Source organism: Paramisgurnus dabryanus, chromosome 6 (genome assembly GCF_030506205.2).
Source record: "Paramisgurnus dabryanus chromosome 6, PD_genome_1.1, whole genome shotgun sequence".
Lineage (NCBI taxonomy): Eukaryota > Metazoa > Chordata > Actinopteri > Cypriniformes > Cobitidae > Paramisgurnus > Paramisgurnus dabryanus.
The window spans coordinates 5,299,531-5,316,972 of record NC_133342.1 but is presented as its reverse complement, the minus strand read 5'-3'; the positions used below and the strand labels follow the sequence as shown (position 1 = coordinate 5,316,972).

The 17,442-nt window shown below is 38.4% G+C and overlaps 1 protein-coding gene across 1 annotated transcript in view; it reads right to left on the bottom strand.

Annotated features, from left to right (window-relative positions):
• Positions 1 to 17,442, bottom strand: part of ephb1 (EPH receptor B1) — a 326,261-nt gene that overhangs the window by 68,620 nt on the left and 240,199 nt on the right. The window contains exon 6 of the mRNA XM_065261984.1: positions 11,138 to 11,262. Coding sequence (XP_065118056.1) covers positions 11,138 to 11,262 — 125 coding nt within the window. The remainder of the gene's footprint in view (positions 1 to 11,137; positions 11,263 to 17,442) is intronic.

Here is a 17,442-nt window from a genome sequence, read left to right as displayed (position 1 = left end):
GAAGTCCCGAACCCTGCAATATTAAACAAACTATCTTAAGAAATGCGGGCCAGGAAGCGGGTCGGGTATAATATATATATATTTTTCGTTGCGGTCCGAGTTGCGGGCGGGTTGTTTATACATTGACCCGCGCATCACTGGTAAGCGTCGATAAGAGCATGGTTGTGTGTAAGATATGGAACAAGGAATTCACATATCACCGCAGCACATCGAGCCTCAAGTATAATCTCAATGCAAAACATACAGCAGCTAGGGTGGACATTAGCCCGACTCCGGGTACAACGACATGGTTGAACAAAAATAAACAATATTTTGTTAAGCTTATGTATTCAGTCATTATTCATAAAAATCCATGTAAAAATTACTTCTTAATGTTCTCAGGTCAAATATTTATATGAGATTAAAATGCGATTAATTTAGATTAATTAATTACAAAGCCTCTAATTAATTAGATTAATTTTTTTAATCGAGTCCCGGCCCTAATATATATATAACTTGCGTATGATGCGTATCAATTTATCCAACAACGTGCTAGGCCTAGGGCCAGAAATTGCGTGGTAGGTAGGTAGGTAGGTAGGTAGATAGGTAGATAGATAGGTAGGTAGATAGGTAGATAGGTAGATAGATAGATAGATAGATAGATAGATAGATAGATAGATAGATAGATAGATAGATAGATAGATAGATAGATAGATAGATAGATAGATAGATAGATAGATAGATAGATAGATAGATAGATAGATAGATAGAATTTACATTTAAATAATTTTTTTCTTAATTGTATGCATATATGCGCATGCATTTATAGGTACATAATATTTACACACACAACACACACGTATATTATACAAACACAAACTTTTATTTTGTTTGCGATTAATCATGATTAGGGCTGTAACGATTAATCGTGCAAATGTGCGTTTTCTCAATGAATTAATTTTAATGAATTGCGGTGAAATCCCGTCACATCCCAAAGCCAGGCGGCGCTCTCTTGTGCAAAAAATCCCTTTGTGCCACAGAAGAAGTAGTATTACGAACACTATTCCAGGAAATGTCTACATGAATATTTATATCGCTGTTTATATTAGCTTCGTGCTTAATTTTAGACCTCACAGACTTCACTGTACCAGAACACAACTGCATCTATAAGTGCTGAAGAAGTGGCAGAGAGCCAGAGTCTCTATTAGACTCAATGATTGGGGTTAGAAAACTCATAAACTCTTGTCCCAGAAAAACTACCGCTGGGTCCAGACAGTTATCTCATTCAGTGAGGCAGATCTTTGATGGTAGCAGTAAAGTTACCCCGTATCCTTGTGCATGGTCGAAACTGACAGCTCCAGCTGATAATTGACAGCGATGTTGTGGCCTGCAGCTCTCGTGAAGGAAACCGAACAAACTTTTACGCAGCGCCTCGAGGGACACGAGTGGATGCGGGCAGAAGAGGTTACAGTGAAGAGCGTGCATTCTTATGAAAACTTGCAAAGTGACTCACACTGAAACAACCTGAGTGAAAGATTTCTTAATGTGGACACAGTTTACAGCAAATGTGAAGACGACCCCCATAGTCACAATTTCAGGGGTCTGGGACGAAAGATGGGGGCTGAATTTGGTCTAAATAGGATAAGACTTTAGCAATTAGTAAGCGTGCAGCTTCTAGACGAAACTTCAAAGTGCTAAACATCTGCTTGTAGAAACCAAAACACCAGCCAAATGTCCTCAAGTCCTGTAATTTAGAATCCTTGTGCATTTATAATGTCACACAAATTTAATTTGTATAGTCAAAACTAACTCAAGTTGGCCCCGCGGTTCAAAAACGTGAATCTCGGTGTCGTATCGACGTGGTTAATGACATGCAGCTGTGAAATTCGACCGCATGTGATGCAAACCGACTGTCTGGACTCTTAATCGGGACTTTCAATCTTATCCACAATTCCCTGCTGCAGTGTGTACGTGCAACTCTATATTTATATATTCATTCTGATGTATCCACAGGATTTGGCCACAATCCTTAAAAACTGACTTGGCTTTAACTAGTAATATATTCAGACGTATGACTTTCCTGAAATGGATTATCAGATGGTTACTGTCTTTGCATTTTAGTTTTTGTAAAAGTGAATTGTCTTTCGTTTAACTTTACCTCCAGTTCGATATGAAACTCTTATGTCTTCGTCGGATTGGTGCAGAGTGGGCGCGGCCTGTCCAAAACAACTTTGTAAGCTTAACAGACCTCACCTGAATATTTTCCTCTGCAATGTTTATAGCTCCTGTATGGCTCAGTGGTAGAGAATTGGGTTAACAGTGAAAAAGTCATGGATTCGACCCAGGAAACACACATAGTGATAAAAATGTATACCTTGTAGTGTTTAGGGTTTTTTGGGTTTTTCTTTTTTTGTTTAGATAGTTTAGGATACCGTTTCACCTTACCAGAGATCAGACTGTATCATAAGCTTGGTTTCCATCCAAGCATGAAGCAAATCTTTTCAAAATTTGCACACACAAAACACTATCATCTTATAATGCACTTCGCTTTGGATATAAGCATCTGCCACATGAGTAAATGTTAATGGGCAATTCTGAAAACTGTCAACTGTAGTTGTACAGTACAATTTTGACACAAAATGTTTAACTATACTGATATCTCAGATGACAATATTTAGTGGTTTATATACCCATGCAAAATCTCTGTTAAAATTGTTAAAGCATAAAGAAGACCCCTATTGTATTTGTTAGTTTTCTTATTATAATAATAATTCTTCTTCTCCCGCCATTGCGGTCTATGGCAGCCCATAGAACCGTACGTAGGAAAGTTATGAAATTTGGCACACTGATAAGGGACAGTCCAATGTGTCCCCACAGCAAATTTGGATCTCTAACCAGCTAGCGCCACCAACAGTCCAAAGTTGCACTTATGTTTTTGCTTATAACTTCTGATCCATAAGTCCTAGAAACAAAATTATAGCTTCCTCTGATTCCTTGGCTCAAAACAATTCGATTGGACCCTATGACATAGTTTTCCATCATAATTTTGAATTATTCGCAAAACCTACTTTTGCGAACTCGTCCAAGAGCTTTTGTCCGATTGCCACGTATCGCCATGCCATGTATCATCTAGAGACACTCATGGCAAAAAAATATCAAAAGAATTTTGATACACCAATCCGTTGTTGTATACCGCCTTAACGAATTTTACGAAGAGCGCAAAAAAACAGATTTTAGGCTGTATCTTCGTCAAACTTAGGCCTATTGACACGACACTTGGTACTTGTGATGCCAGTCAGGAACTGAGGGTGCATGCACAGTTTCGTCGCAGCGCCACCTAGTGGCCCGACCAATGTTTTTTACACCTATAACTTTGGCTGCGGTCAATGTATTTTCACGGGACTCATTTCCTTGGTATTCTGAGTAGTCGCAGAGTCCAACGATACCAAACATGCCAGAATTCGCCTTACGGTTAGCCCTGTGCATCAAAATAGCACTTAAAAAACACGCGCGAATATCTCCGCGAGCGTTATTCCGATCGACTCGAAAACGCCATAGCAAGAACATTGCATTACCTTCTGAACAAAAAAACTCTATTGGCCCTATATTAAAATTTTCATCAGAAATTGCCTAAATTTGCGAAAAACGAGTTTTTTAACACTTAAATGGTTATAACTCCGCAACGAAATGGAATTTTTTCACCATATTTGATACGCTGATGTATGAGCAGAGTCTGAGGCCACACAAAAAATTGGTATGCCTGAACCACTAGGTGCCCCTATAATTGAACAAATTCTTTCATATCAATCAAGCCCTGTTGTCATACAACAATTTTATTGCTAAACTGTGTATAGTCATGAAACTAGCTAGATGTAATGCAGTCATGACCTGAGGATGCATGCACAATTTTTTCATAGCGCCACCTAGTGGTTTGGAGATAGAAAATGGCTATTTTTGCCTAGAACTACTGCAACAACACATCTAAAACCATGAGTTTTCATGGATTATTCCTATCATGGATTGAACTATAATAACTAGTGGATGTCCATTTACTCTCTAGCAACCAATGAGAATACCTTATCAACCGTTTTTGCAATAACTTTTTCTCTGCATCAGAACATCGTAGAGACATGGGGATGGTCTCTTTTGACTCATTTAACTTGTTGTAACATGTTGTGACCCATGTTTTCCCACTGCAAACATCCATCACATACATGTCCTTCAGTGCTCTAAAGTTCCATGATTGTCAATAACAGAAGGACGATTGCAGTAGACAAGAACATAGATTATTTTTGTTGATTACTTTTGCATCTGAAATCATTAGGTTTACCTCGGTTCTTCAGTCTGCTTATCCAAACGCAACTTTAAATCCTTTTGTGCCCTTTGCGGCTTGACCCCGGTATTGCTGCTTGCAGCCAAGGGCGTAGGAACCGGGGGGGACGGGGGGGACGTGTCCCCTCCAATATTGGAGACAGTTTCATTTGTCCCCCCCAAAAATTATTTGAAAAATATTTGATTTTAAAATCTTTAACTCGCGTGCTTTTATTTTGAAAGCGCAACACAGCGTCTTTTCACCAGCCCGCCCCACCCCCTCAACGGCTAGTGGGGTCTGAAGCTGGCGACAGGTCGTCTGAGGTTAATATGAAGAGACAGCAGCAGTTCAGTTTAAATGATTTCTTTCTACTGGGGAAGAAAAGAAAGAAAGGAAATGTTAGTTGGTATAAATTTTGTCCAGGAGGATAATTATATTTTATGTCTAACGTAAGCCATGGAGTTCTTCGTCAATTGCAAAATTTTTAAATTCACTTTTATAAAGACGACGTGTATTCCCCTTGCTAAGCGGGATTTGATCAAAGCCTGGAGTGGAGCGAAAGCATGTTCTTCTCTTCACTGTAAGCATTCTGTAATCACTTCGCTCCGAATCCACTCCGGGTTTTCAGACTGTAGTGTGTTAAGCTTGTAAAATTGGTGTCTTTGCACTGTATGCCTAGTGATTTGTCCCGTTACATGACCACTCGCGTCCCGTTTTTTAACTGATACGCTGATCTAATCAGTGACTGTACATGTTTGTTAAACCTCATGTGGCGTCACAAGAACCTAGAGGCAGATGACATCAAAATCCTGTGAGAGCGATTCAAGAAAACATACGAGGAGACTGCTATCGAAATGCTTTTACGGTACTTTGATGTCATCAGCCTGTCGGTTCCAGCACCGCTGCCCGAAGTCTAACCCGCAGCATAAGCAGCAGTGCTGCTGATCACGGCACATGATAATGATCACCGACACCTGTCATCCAATCACAGACCCCGTCCCGTCGAGTGTACATTACAGGGGTGATATACGATTTCATATTTTCTTTTTATAAAGTGGGTAATTTACTGTAGCTGTTTCGCCTCAATCTGAAATGCCCCAAAAGCATTTCCAACTTTGCTTGGACATTCTCGTGCGTGAGTCACAGCCTTTACGTGTGTTTTAAATAGCAAAATCTATGTAAGATGTTTTTTTAGTTTGTCACAAAAATTAACATGAAGGGGATAACGTTTTTTTAACCCTTAGTGCAGGAGTCACAAGTTTGTTTTAGACATATAGTAAAGGGAATGGTTCAATTAAAGGACTGTGTTAAAAGTAAAGCTGTAAATTAACAAACCATTAATAAACCTACCATATGTTGTAGGCATAAAAGTTATAAATTAGGTGATTAACTATCATTTTGACAAATGGCTTAAAACAATACAATGTATATTCACACAAAACCATACTTGCACTGCTGCTGTAGCCCACCTTTGGTCCTGTATTTTATAGTGACAGTTGGCAACCCTATATATGCCACATGAGACTTCAATATTGCATTAATAGCAAAAAAAGTGGTAGCTTACTATTAATCAGAAGAAAATAAAATATAAACATGCATGCACTGAAAGTGTATTTACTGAAGTAAATACTGAAGTATATTTCAGAGATTAAAAATGGCATTTAAAATATGCAAACTGACAATTTTAAAGCAGTTTAAAACATCTCTCCTTAAAATGCTATTGGTCTCACCTATTTACATAAAGTGTCAGTTCACAAGACTTTTTTAAGATTTCAAATGTCAAATCTTTTGTGTCCCCAGAGAACATATGTGAAGTTTTAGCTCAAAATACCATATAGATAATTTATCATGTTAAAATTGCCACGTTGTGATTTTTTTTTTTTTTCACTTTAACCCATCCCTTAAACTTGTTGATATTAAGCTGATGTTGTGATTCAACATCAAACTAGTAACGCTACACTCTTGCTAGGTAAACGTTGTTACTATTAACCTTACTAGCCAACAAAGGCTGGCGAAAATATGGCAGACTTTCCAGTAATGTAATGGAGAAAAGCGATTTGACACTAAAAACAGTATTTAGGATGATGATTGTAAAAGAACATGATGAGTTAGTCTGTCTGTGTGTTTTTTGCTTGTTCATGACATTCCCATCAGTATTTTTCTATACCTTGTCCATTTCCACTACTTTCATATTAGAGATCAGATGAAGTTCAGCTGGAAACTAACAGTGGTGACACTGGTGAGGGTAATGCAGGGAGAGCTAGCACTGAGCTCCAGGTAGGTGTTATATGAAGGGTGAGGTGATTTTAGATTGTTGATCATGAAAGGAAAGTTTGAACATGATTAGAAGTGAACACGTTAATTATATCATTTTAGTAGAATAAAGTATGTCGGTGAATGTTTTGCAGTGTATGACATATTTCTGTTCAAATCATTAACGGATCTGTCAGGTTTCCGATATGTGTCCCCCCCAATGTTAAACTCATTCCTACGCCCCTGCTTGCAGCTATATTTTATTATTATTTTTCATAATATTGTTCTTCCTCATAAATGCGCACTCAAAAATAAAATTAAAAATAAATACTTAGGGCCAGATTTAATAAAAGGAGCAAATTAGTATGAAAGTGCAATTCCAAAAAAGAGCAGATGGAAGTGGTACGGAAGAGCAGGGGCGGCTAAAGTACAATTTTTTCATAAAAACTTCTTTTTAAAAGATAATGTTTTAGACAGAGATATATTTTTGCTGTGGTCAGTAACTCACATGTGTGGTCTATCAATACCAGGTGGAATTTTAAACAAGTGTAAAACAACTTCAATATAATTTTATTTTAAAAAGTCGTGCATTGATACTTTTGACCCTGTCAGCTGGGACGAAAGTAACACACAGGTGGGTCAAAAGTAACACAACAAAAAAGATAGATTTTTGTGTTACACTTGTTTTTAGTAAATATACATGACTATGACCTTGTTAATATGTAACTGCAAACAACTATATTATTACATTTCAGTTTTATCATATGTTTCAATAGTAACCTGACAGTATAAACTTGAATTGTTGAAAATAAAACCTTTTTAACGGTTTGAACACTATAAAATAAAATAAAATTAGTATAATATACATTTTTCAACATAATGCAAAAGTATTAGCAGCGGGAGAAAAGTAACAAGTGTAACAAGTGTTACTTTTGTCTCAACAGGAACTCCTGACATTTAAACCCAATTTACTTTTATTTTGAAAAACTCAGGATGTGTTAGAGCACTATTGTAAAGAACCTGTAGATTGATCAATACTGTAACACATGAAACAAGAAACACAACAGGTTATAAGAAAAAAATGACTTTAGACATTTACTTTCTGAACCTACACGCTAAAAACGGTGAGAAAATAACACAATATTTGTCAGCTCTGTCAAGGGTTTGCGTGCTAAAGATGCTGTCATAGTTTGTAATGCAAAATCAGGGCTCTGAGAAAATCGCTTTGTTACTTTCGTACCACGTTACTTTCGCCACGGTTCTCCCCTAAAATCTGCGATTTATTTACTGAAAAGGCGTAAATTAAATAACACATGCGCAACAGCTCATTTCCATTATGACCAATGCACAATCTACTAAAAGCAGTGTAAATTAGTTCAGGGTTACAAATAAGTATAGCTGGTGCTCCTGAAGGTGCAGGTGATCTACTAACACCTGATGTGCTTGAGTTCAGCACCACGGACATCACAGCTGAAAATTCGGGTCGTGAAATGCATATGCAATAAGGTCAGTCGCAAAAATAACTAGACCACACCTTTTCAGCGCTAATGATCCACTGCTCGTTTTTAGTAAATCCGGACAGTCGTTATTTAACGCCAAAATGATGGTTTGCATTTGTGAAAGCTTTTAGTAAAAAGTCGACCCTTCCAAGCAAGGCTTTGAACCGGTTCACGGAACGAAAACGAAAACCAGAAACTTTTGATGTTTTGCAAGGAACAGAAACGAAACCAGACACTTTCAAAAAATATATGTTCCGGAACAGAAACGTTTGTTTAAAATAATGGTAACCGGTTAATAATTTTATTAATACGCAAATTTAAATAGGGTGAAAGTTGATGATTTGCTCGTGTTTCAAAGGCTTGCAAATGTTAACACTTAAGTGTTTTCAAACTATTTAACCAAGGCGCTAAATCCAATCAAACATGATTATCCCTATGCCCTTCAAAGATCAGAACTCTTGATATATAAACTTTAGAGAGAGTTGAGCTACTGTCTCTCATACTGTAGTCCATTAAAATACATAAAGCACTGAAAAACAATGTAATCTTCACTTTACAGTATGTGGAGCGACTGTTTATGCTGCATCTTCTTCCCGAAGTGCCGTTTGGAATTCGTCTTCCATCTGTGTGTGTGCGCGTGTTTAAGTGCACTCAAAAGTGCATAAACGGAGAGGAGTGTTTCAAAAAGCAAGCAAACAATCTTTCTGTTCTTGACAGGACACATTCAAACAAAATGATCTCAAAATACCACAGTATCCTTTTTCTAATAAAACATTTGTTTATGTCTTAAGTGCATGTATCGATTAGTGGCAGAAACCAGGTCCATGCTTATCTTAAAGAGACAGTAACCTCAATTAAGATACAGTATGTAGACTAATATTTTAAGTTTAATGTCCTAATGATCAGCGTACTTATTTGTATATCCCACAGCTGACATGGAACGTTATTAACCGGTTCGGGAACTTTATTTTTTGTTCTAACCAGTTCAGGAATGTCAATTTTAGGGTTGAACCGAAAACCGGAAACGTAAAAATACTGTTTCTGTTCGGAACGAACTAATTGGGAAAAAAATCTTGCGAACCAAGATTCGACCCTTCTCCATTTGTTGGGTATTATTGCTACTCACAAAAACGTTTTTGTCACATCCATGGCACATGCCTGTTTCCCTCATCTTAAACAAAAAACATAAATATAGACTGATTTTTTCTGATGTCCAGACTCTATCATCAGGGGTTTAGGAAAATATAAACAGATGGTTCAATATATTAATAATAATAATGCATTATCTGAGAATTTATATTTCAGGTTTTGACTGCAAATGTCACATTAATAATGCTGAAAAAAAGTACTTTACAGCCCCTCAGAAACATATAAACAAGGTTTTCAAAACCTGTTAATAAATAAAAAATAGGAATAAAAAAGAGGCTGATAATAAGCTGTTAAAAAGCAGATGATCTTTAAGCACCATAAACAAGCAAAAAATATCCTTTCAACATCACTCATGTTTTCATACAGTAGCTAAAGAAAGATACGGTTATATTTTCAGCGTTGAATCTGATTCTCAAGTACCTTTCCTCTCCAAGTCGAACTGGTTTTACAAATCAACATCTGATTACAAGACATGCATATTTATAGGGAAATAAATGCGGCACTTGTTCTATTTGCATTTCAGCAAACTATTGTTGAGAGCGGGTGAATTACCCCGGATATGGATATTATTATACCAGAGCTTTTGATTAAACTCATTTTCATACTGCAGCTCATTTGTCTTGCCAAACATCATTTTTTAATCTTTTGATAATTTATCTTTATGGACATTAATAATGCACTAAATGATGTCGGACAGGAATGCATATTTCATAAAAACAGCAGAAATGCTGTCGCTCTTTATGTTTATGTATGACAGTGATGTGTTGAATACAGGTCGAGAAAGCCTTGAATATACCAATCAGTCTGTAAATGTATGGAAGGTGGGTTTTTTATTAGTCCCGGGCTGAACACGTTCCCAGCTGGGCGGCATATGACGATAACATTTCAAAGAAACATCAGACAGGTAATATGCACATAACTGTTTGCGAGTGTGTCTATGTGCGTCATTATTTATGTCCATCATGTCCTGTGGTTCTGAGTGGTGATGCCTGTGAAAGGGGTGAGGACGTCAGTGCGTATAGGGAAGCTTCTGGAATCATTAGGTGTAATTGGTGTGAAAGGGTCTGTGTTTCGGTGTCTCTCGGCAGGGACCGACCAGCGAAATAACAGACCCGGGCACCCGCCCGTCAATGGCGTCTCCTAGCAACCCACTGTAGATCCCTTCATCGCTACGACACATTTTGGAGTCTTTATTCTATCCTATATCCAAAATATTCCTTGACATGAGGTTAAGAGAGAGTTGAAGGCTATAAATGTATTGGTATTTCTTATATTTTTGGCAAGTTCTGTTTTGCATATCCCCCTTGCATAATTCGAACACTGAATCAACCTATCTTCCAATGAGTCAGTTCTTTAAAAATGACTGATTTTGAATCAAAGTATTTGCTCTGAATCAGTTCTCAGTTTTGGTCGGCTGAGACTTACGAATTAATTTTATTCACTGTGATATTACAGGTAAGACGTGTTTATGAAACAGCCTCCTAGTTGGTCCTGGAACATCAATCATATCAACCAATTTGATTTTAGGATTAAAATTATTCTCTTGTCGTATATTGAGGTAGACAACTGCGAGAAACACGGCCAAAATTACCACAAGTATTAATAAACAATTGTTATTGACACTTTGGGGATCAAGCTCCCACCACCAGACCCCCCCCCCAGGACGTGAATGCATGGAGGCAATATTTATAAGAACATTTGTATTTCCGGATCACCAAAAGATGAAAAATGTCCTCTTTGGTTTCAATTTAAACCACCTTACAGAAATGATTCGATTCTGCCTTTCGAATCACTCATTTATCAGTTTTGACCTACTTCCCGTCCTGCATTTTGTACTTTTCTAGTAAATGTGATAAAAAGAGCAAATGAAGAGCGAACAAAAAAACACCCACAAATCTCCGGGAAGAAGCGAGCAAAGAGGAAAATGAATCAAAAAACGTCTTACCTTCTCATAGTAGCGCAGCTCATAATCAAGAATGATCCCGTTGGGCTGTTCGGGCTGCGGCCATGACAACGTGATGCTTTTCATCGTCGAGCTGACCTGATGCATTATGGGAACAATGGAGGGAGCTGAAAAATAGATAGCAGAGAAAACCAAGTGAAAAATCATTTCAAACAGCCATCTTTCATGCTGTGTGTACTTAGCTGCTGAATTGATCTGCGACTCTCAGAAACTAAGCACACGCACACACAAGCTCAGCGTACAGTATGATGAAAGACTCGGATGAGAGAGTGAATGGAGCTGTTTAATAGCTTTGTGACAATGTGCCCTTTGCAATGGAAGTCCATTTCTCAGTTCGAGCTCTCTGATTGGCTACAAAGTGTTTCTCACCTCTTCGTCTTTAAGAAAGATACACCTGACTGAACATGCACAAGCTCTAAATTAACCCGCAGACCAACTTAACTCTCTCTCTCTTTCTCTCAAACCCAACCAAACCATTTTTGTATTACTGATGAAAAGAAAGTGATGTTAAACTATTTCCTATTGCTTTAACCAGCTCAAGTAGGCCATTGCATTAACAGTGCAAAAGTCATGGGTTCAATTTCCAGGGAAACATACATACATAAAGTACTGATAAAAATGTATAGCTAGACAGTATAGATGCACCGATATAACATTTTCCACAGATAGCGTTGGCCGATTAGTCAGACTGATATCTGCCGATACGAATAGTTTGGTGGTTATATTAACTTTAACTAAACGTTAACTAAATTCTGAATGTTATTCATCTATATAATGACCATTTATATTGTGATACATAGTGATGTTTCTTTACATTTTCTATACACAGAGCTCAAATTCATAGAATTTTCCTTTTCTATTTTGATTGCCCATCCATGACTATCAGCTGTTTTTGAAGTGGACCTTTTTTAAGATTTAAAATAAATCTTTGGAGTACATATGTAAATATTTAGCACAAGAAACCATATAGATCATTTATTATAACATGTTAAAAATGCCACTTTTTAAGCCTGAGCAAGAATGTGCTGCTTTTGGTGTGTCCTTTAAAATGCAAATGAGCTGATAAATGCAAACACTGATCAGAATGATGATGGTTTTTGTTGAAATTTAACTTAAACTCAATTGTGTTGTCAATTATTTTTCTCTTTTTCTCTGCAATAAATGGTCATGCCGTGGTTGGATAGTGCAGTTTTTGGACCCCTGGGGGTTAAAGGGCTCGTTATAGTCGTGCGTAGGTCCTACGGCGTAGCTGCGACAGCGTAGGTTCCGCATCGGTTTTCATTTATACTTTTGCGTCGTCGTCCGTGTTGATGTGCAAACAGGCGCGCAGACCGCTGGTAGGCAGTATCCACGCGTGGAACAACAGTAGCAGGGCGACCGTCAAAGAAGAAGAAGCTTGGCAAGTTAACCCACAAATGAAGAAGAAACAGCAACTTGTTGTGTATGATTTGAGATGACCAGCAATGATGGAAGTAAATAAACAGCGACTTTTTATGCAGTTTGAGTTAAATCACTCTTCAACTTGGCCAATCTTTGTTTTCACCATTGCAAACGGAAAGTTTTTTTTACCTGACGGGAGGGGTTCTGGTGGACCAATCACAGCACTTAAGGTCCACATAGAACTGACGTGCTTTTAAAATTTTGCAAGGTGCACGTCAGGCTACGCAGAGCTACGCACAGGCTACGGATAGCCTACGGCGTAGAATTTACGCACAACTATAAATCGGGCTTTAGGGGTGTTATTATTATAATAAGATCCCCTTATGACATCACAAGGGGAGCCACATTTCAATTACATCTTTTTCACATGCTTGCAGAGAATGGTTCACCAAAACAAAGTTACTGGGTTGTTCTTTATCACATTGTCTAGGTTGATAAAAGCACCGGGGACACAATTATAGTACTTAAACACGAAAAAAGTCAGATATCTCCCCTTTAACTATCAGCCGAGTGTTTAAAATTGCATTTATCAACCTATACCGATTATTGGTTGATATATCTGTGCATCTCTACTAAAATGCACTGGGTTAAAGCATCTGCCAAATGCATAAATGTACATTTTTTCACACACTTACACCACATTCAATTTCATTACCAATTCATTTTCTTTGATCTATTGAGAAAACAAACCATACATTTCAGAACTCAAAACTTCATCACTTTTTCAGTGAAAAGACAGACACATGGCCTTTTTAATACATACTGAGGGTATTCGAAAAATAACTCGCCCAGTCTGTCCATCGTCCAAATGTCTATTTGATGCTTTTAGAATGGTGACTCCAGCAAAGTGCCACCTGCTCTGAACCACTGCCTTTGAGTCTCTCTCTCTCTTTTTCACTCGCTCTCTCGCTCGCTCAGTCATGCTCTGTTGCCCATCTTTGCACCACATTAGCAATTACTGGTAGTGCACACACACACAACACACAACACACACGAATACACACAGAGCTGTGGAGAGCTGAGAGTTGAAATTGCTTTTCTGCAGTTTCTGTATCTCCATGTTGGGAAAGGATCCACCTTCTATACACCACACACCATCTCTCTCTCTCTCTCTCTCTCTCTCTCTCTCTCTCTCTCTCTCTCTCTCTCTCTCTCTCACACACATGCAAGTTATTTACTATTCCACACATTGTGTAGCAAAACTGAGATTACCACCCTCACCGAGTGCGAGAGCGCGCGAGCGAGCGAGAAAGTGAGAGAGAACTTTGTGATCAATTTTTAATTTTCTTATCTAAAGCACAGCAGAAGCTCCAATCCCTGTCCTTATAAACCCACCAAACGCACACGCACACACATAATGTACACACACCTGATGCTTTAGTGTTGGTATGTTACCCACCTACTGACAGACTTCAGCTAAACCTTTAAGCCTTGGAACTCATAAAGAGCAGACGAAAAACTAAATCTACATACATAACTCATATTACGAACAGTAGCTGTTCAATATCTTCTATACTACATATAGGACAGCCATTGCGTTACTATATATAATATATGATACAGAGTATCTGATAATAAATTATTATTTATTATTATGATTACTTCTGGATAATAAACAATTTGCCTCAAATCATCCCATTTTCAATGCACGATGATCTGTGTTTATGCATTCAGTTATTCACTGCTCACAGTCTGAATATTTATTATGCACACCGGCTGAATGTGTGTTTGTGTGAATCGTATGTCTGAAGAGGTTTTCCGGCATTTTCCTCCCTCCAGCTGGCAGAAATCCTGTATCCTGACAAAGATTTGTGGCTGCACTCCTCTCTTTCTCTCTTCATACTCATCTCACACTATTATCACGTCATTCTCTTTCTCGCTAATACTCTTCCTCACGTCTTTCTGCCTCTGGCTCTCAACAGGACGACCGCCTCGACATTAATCATAGTCACGCTTTCTGACAAACATACAAAGGACACCAAAACATACGGAAACAAAGGAGGAAAACACAAAGACCGAGACACCACAGGTGAATTACAAACAGTGGTTTCTTGACCTGGCATCACTTGTACAGCAGAAGGTATCTGCTCTTGCACAGAGGGATTGTGGGATACGTCAGGGTTCAGCTGCCAAAACTGAGACAACCTTTTCTAAAGCATTCAACAAATGCACATCAAATCTAAAAAGCAGCAACACTTAAAAATCTGTTAAATAAAAAAAGTTATGGATTGCAGCTTTATGTTTGTGCCACATGTCTGGAACAAGATTTGCTACTTGCTATTGTTTGTCAGAGGCAGGTGGTATTAAAGAAGGAGATGATCAAATGTTTCCATCCAAAGTTGCGTATTAAACTTGTGGGCATAATTGGAAAATCGCATTAAAAACACTTGCGAATAAAGCAGCATTTCAATCCAATGAGCTGAAGAGACCAAAATCGTCACTTCTTAATAAACAGACACTAAACATCAAGCGTAAAGTCACTTTATCTAACCATTTCAGAGTATAATTACCATCAAAGCGCTTAGGCAAAACACTATACACCCGTAAGCTGGTTAGTCCAGGTGAGCGTCCAGCGCACAAAGTTACAAACGTTTTTATGCGCATGTAGGGCAGGGATGATAAATCTTGCGATTCTGCTTGCTATGCTTCTTCTTGAATTACGGTGAAATGCCGCTACATCCAAAAGCCAGAGGGCGCTCTCATGCAGAAACTCAATATGCACCGCAGAAGTACCACCATTTACACACACAGCTCCACGAAATGCCTATAAGCATATTTAAATCGCTGTTCTTCAAATCATTTTAGTTATTTTCATTATAATAAAGAATATTCATTAGTGCTGGGCAAAGATTAATCGCGATTAATCGCATACAAAATAAAAGTGATTTTTTTTGCATAAGATATGAGTGTGTGCCGTGTGAAGGGTTGGGACAACGCAGTCGACGTAATCGACAACGTCAACGCAAAAAATACGCGTCGATTCATCAGACCCAAAGGTGGTGCCGTAGAGTAGTAGCAACGCAAGTGGCTTCAGTCCTCGCCGGTTTCATGAGCCTAAGGGAATCACGCGGGGGTCCAAAGGGGGCAGAATTGCCAGGGGGACCGGATTGCTCATGACATCGGTTTCACGCAGCAAGTGTGAGCAGTGGGTAAGCGGCGCGTGTTTTATTAAATGTGATTTTGACTTGCATGTAAAAAACAAAAGGCAAAGATATTTATCATATATCATTATATTTGCTTTAATATCGCCAAGCTCTAGTGCAAAGTAAGAAACCAGCATAACACTACAATGTACTGTACGTGTAGTGCAAAAGTAAAAAAGTGAAACAGAAAGACACACATTGAGCTGGTTGCTACACTTAGAAACCCATATGGTAAGGACATACAGACTGAGAGAGCCAGAGAAAAAGAAAGCGAGTCTATAGAAGAGATTAATAGCATGTGACTGTTATCCAGACACTGATAGTGTGTACTACTAGACCCATAAAACCCATCTGAGTGACAGCTGAATACATCTCACCCAGCGCCTGAACTCTCGTGTCACTAAAAAAACCCACAATCCTGTTCAATATCGCCGTCTCTGTCTCTCTGCCAAGCACACTCATTACTTTCTGTATTCGCTCTCTTTCAGACCCTTGCCCTCTGCCAATTCAATATCATATTTCTGAAACATTACATTAAGTCTAATATTAACCAAAACCAAAATGTCAGCAGATCTATCTCTTGCTTTAAGTGAATATGTTTACAGTGTTGGGTCTACAGCGGTTAGTAGATACGAATCCAATTTAAAGCATTGGTTTTTGTTGTAGTCGGCATGCCTTGCAGCAATTACACCGCAGAGAAACTTTTCAAATTCACTTAAGCCGCGCTTGATCGGGAACTTTATCGATCTCTCGTGTGAAGTGAAGGCGGGCCGTGTTATATGGTCTTTTTCATATAGATGGATTGGATGTTGGTCTTCCCTTTCAGCTGGATTATCTGGTCTGTACCTCCTCTGGGTTCACTACAGGGGCTCATGGGAGTGCAGTTTGCTGGTAATTGGTTTCGTAGCCACTGTCTATGCGTTTGGTCTCAAGGGGCCGATTGGGGTTCGCGCCTTGAACGAGACAGTGAAGGGGAGAGAGAGACCAGCGATGAGAGAGTAGTCTTATATAAAAATGCACAGCTGGCTGGTACCATGGTTAGTTAGTAGTATCAGGACTAAGCTCGGGAATGTTGGAAATATTCCAAGTTGAAATCTTGAAAAATTGATTTTTTACAAACTGCACCACATAAATACATTATGCTAAACATGCTAAAATTCCCATATATTAACCCAATTTCAGGGAAATTCATTTTATAGGCTAGTCACAAACATTTTATTAAGGTTTTCATGTTATTAGGTACGTTTACATGCAACCAAATAATCCGTTTGTAATCGTATTGATGGCTCAATCGTACTGAAAAGCGTTCATGTAAACATCTTAATCAACACGATTGAGGACGATCGGATGCAAATTTGGATCGTATTGAAGGGGGTGGTGTACTCCGATCTGTTATCCGATCCGCAAGAGAAAAGTATGAATTAGGGGTGTCACGATTCTCCAAATCCTTGATTCGATTACATTTTCGATCCTAAGGTCACGATTCAATTCGATTATCGATTTTTTTACTTTTTTAAAGACAAAAAAATGCTATGCCATTATTTTGTATTATTATTTTATAGTTTCACATTAGCACATTGCGTGCTTTTCCTCGCATGGGGGTTTGTGGGCTTCACTACGCGAGAAAGCTTGTAGAGAGAGGATTCCTTCTTGCACCCACATGGACTTAATGCGCGTGTCTTGGACTCCTAGCATCTGAAATAA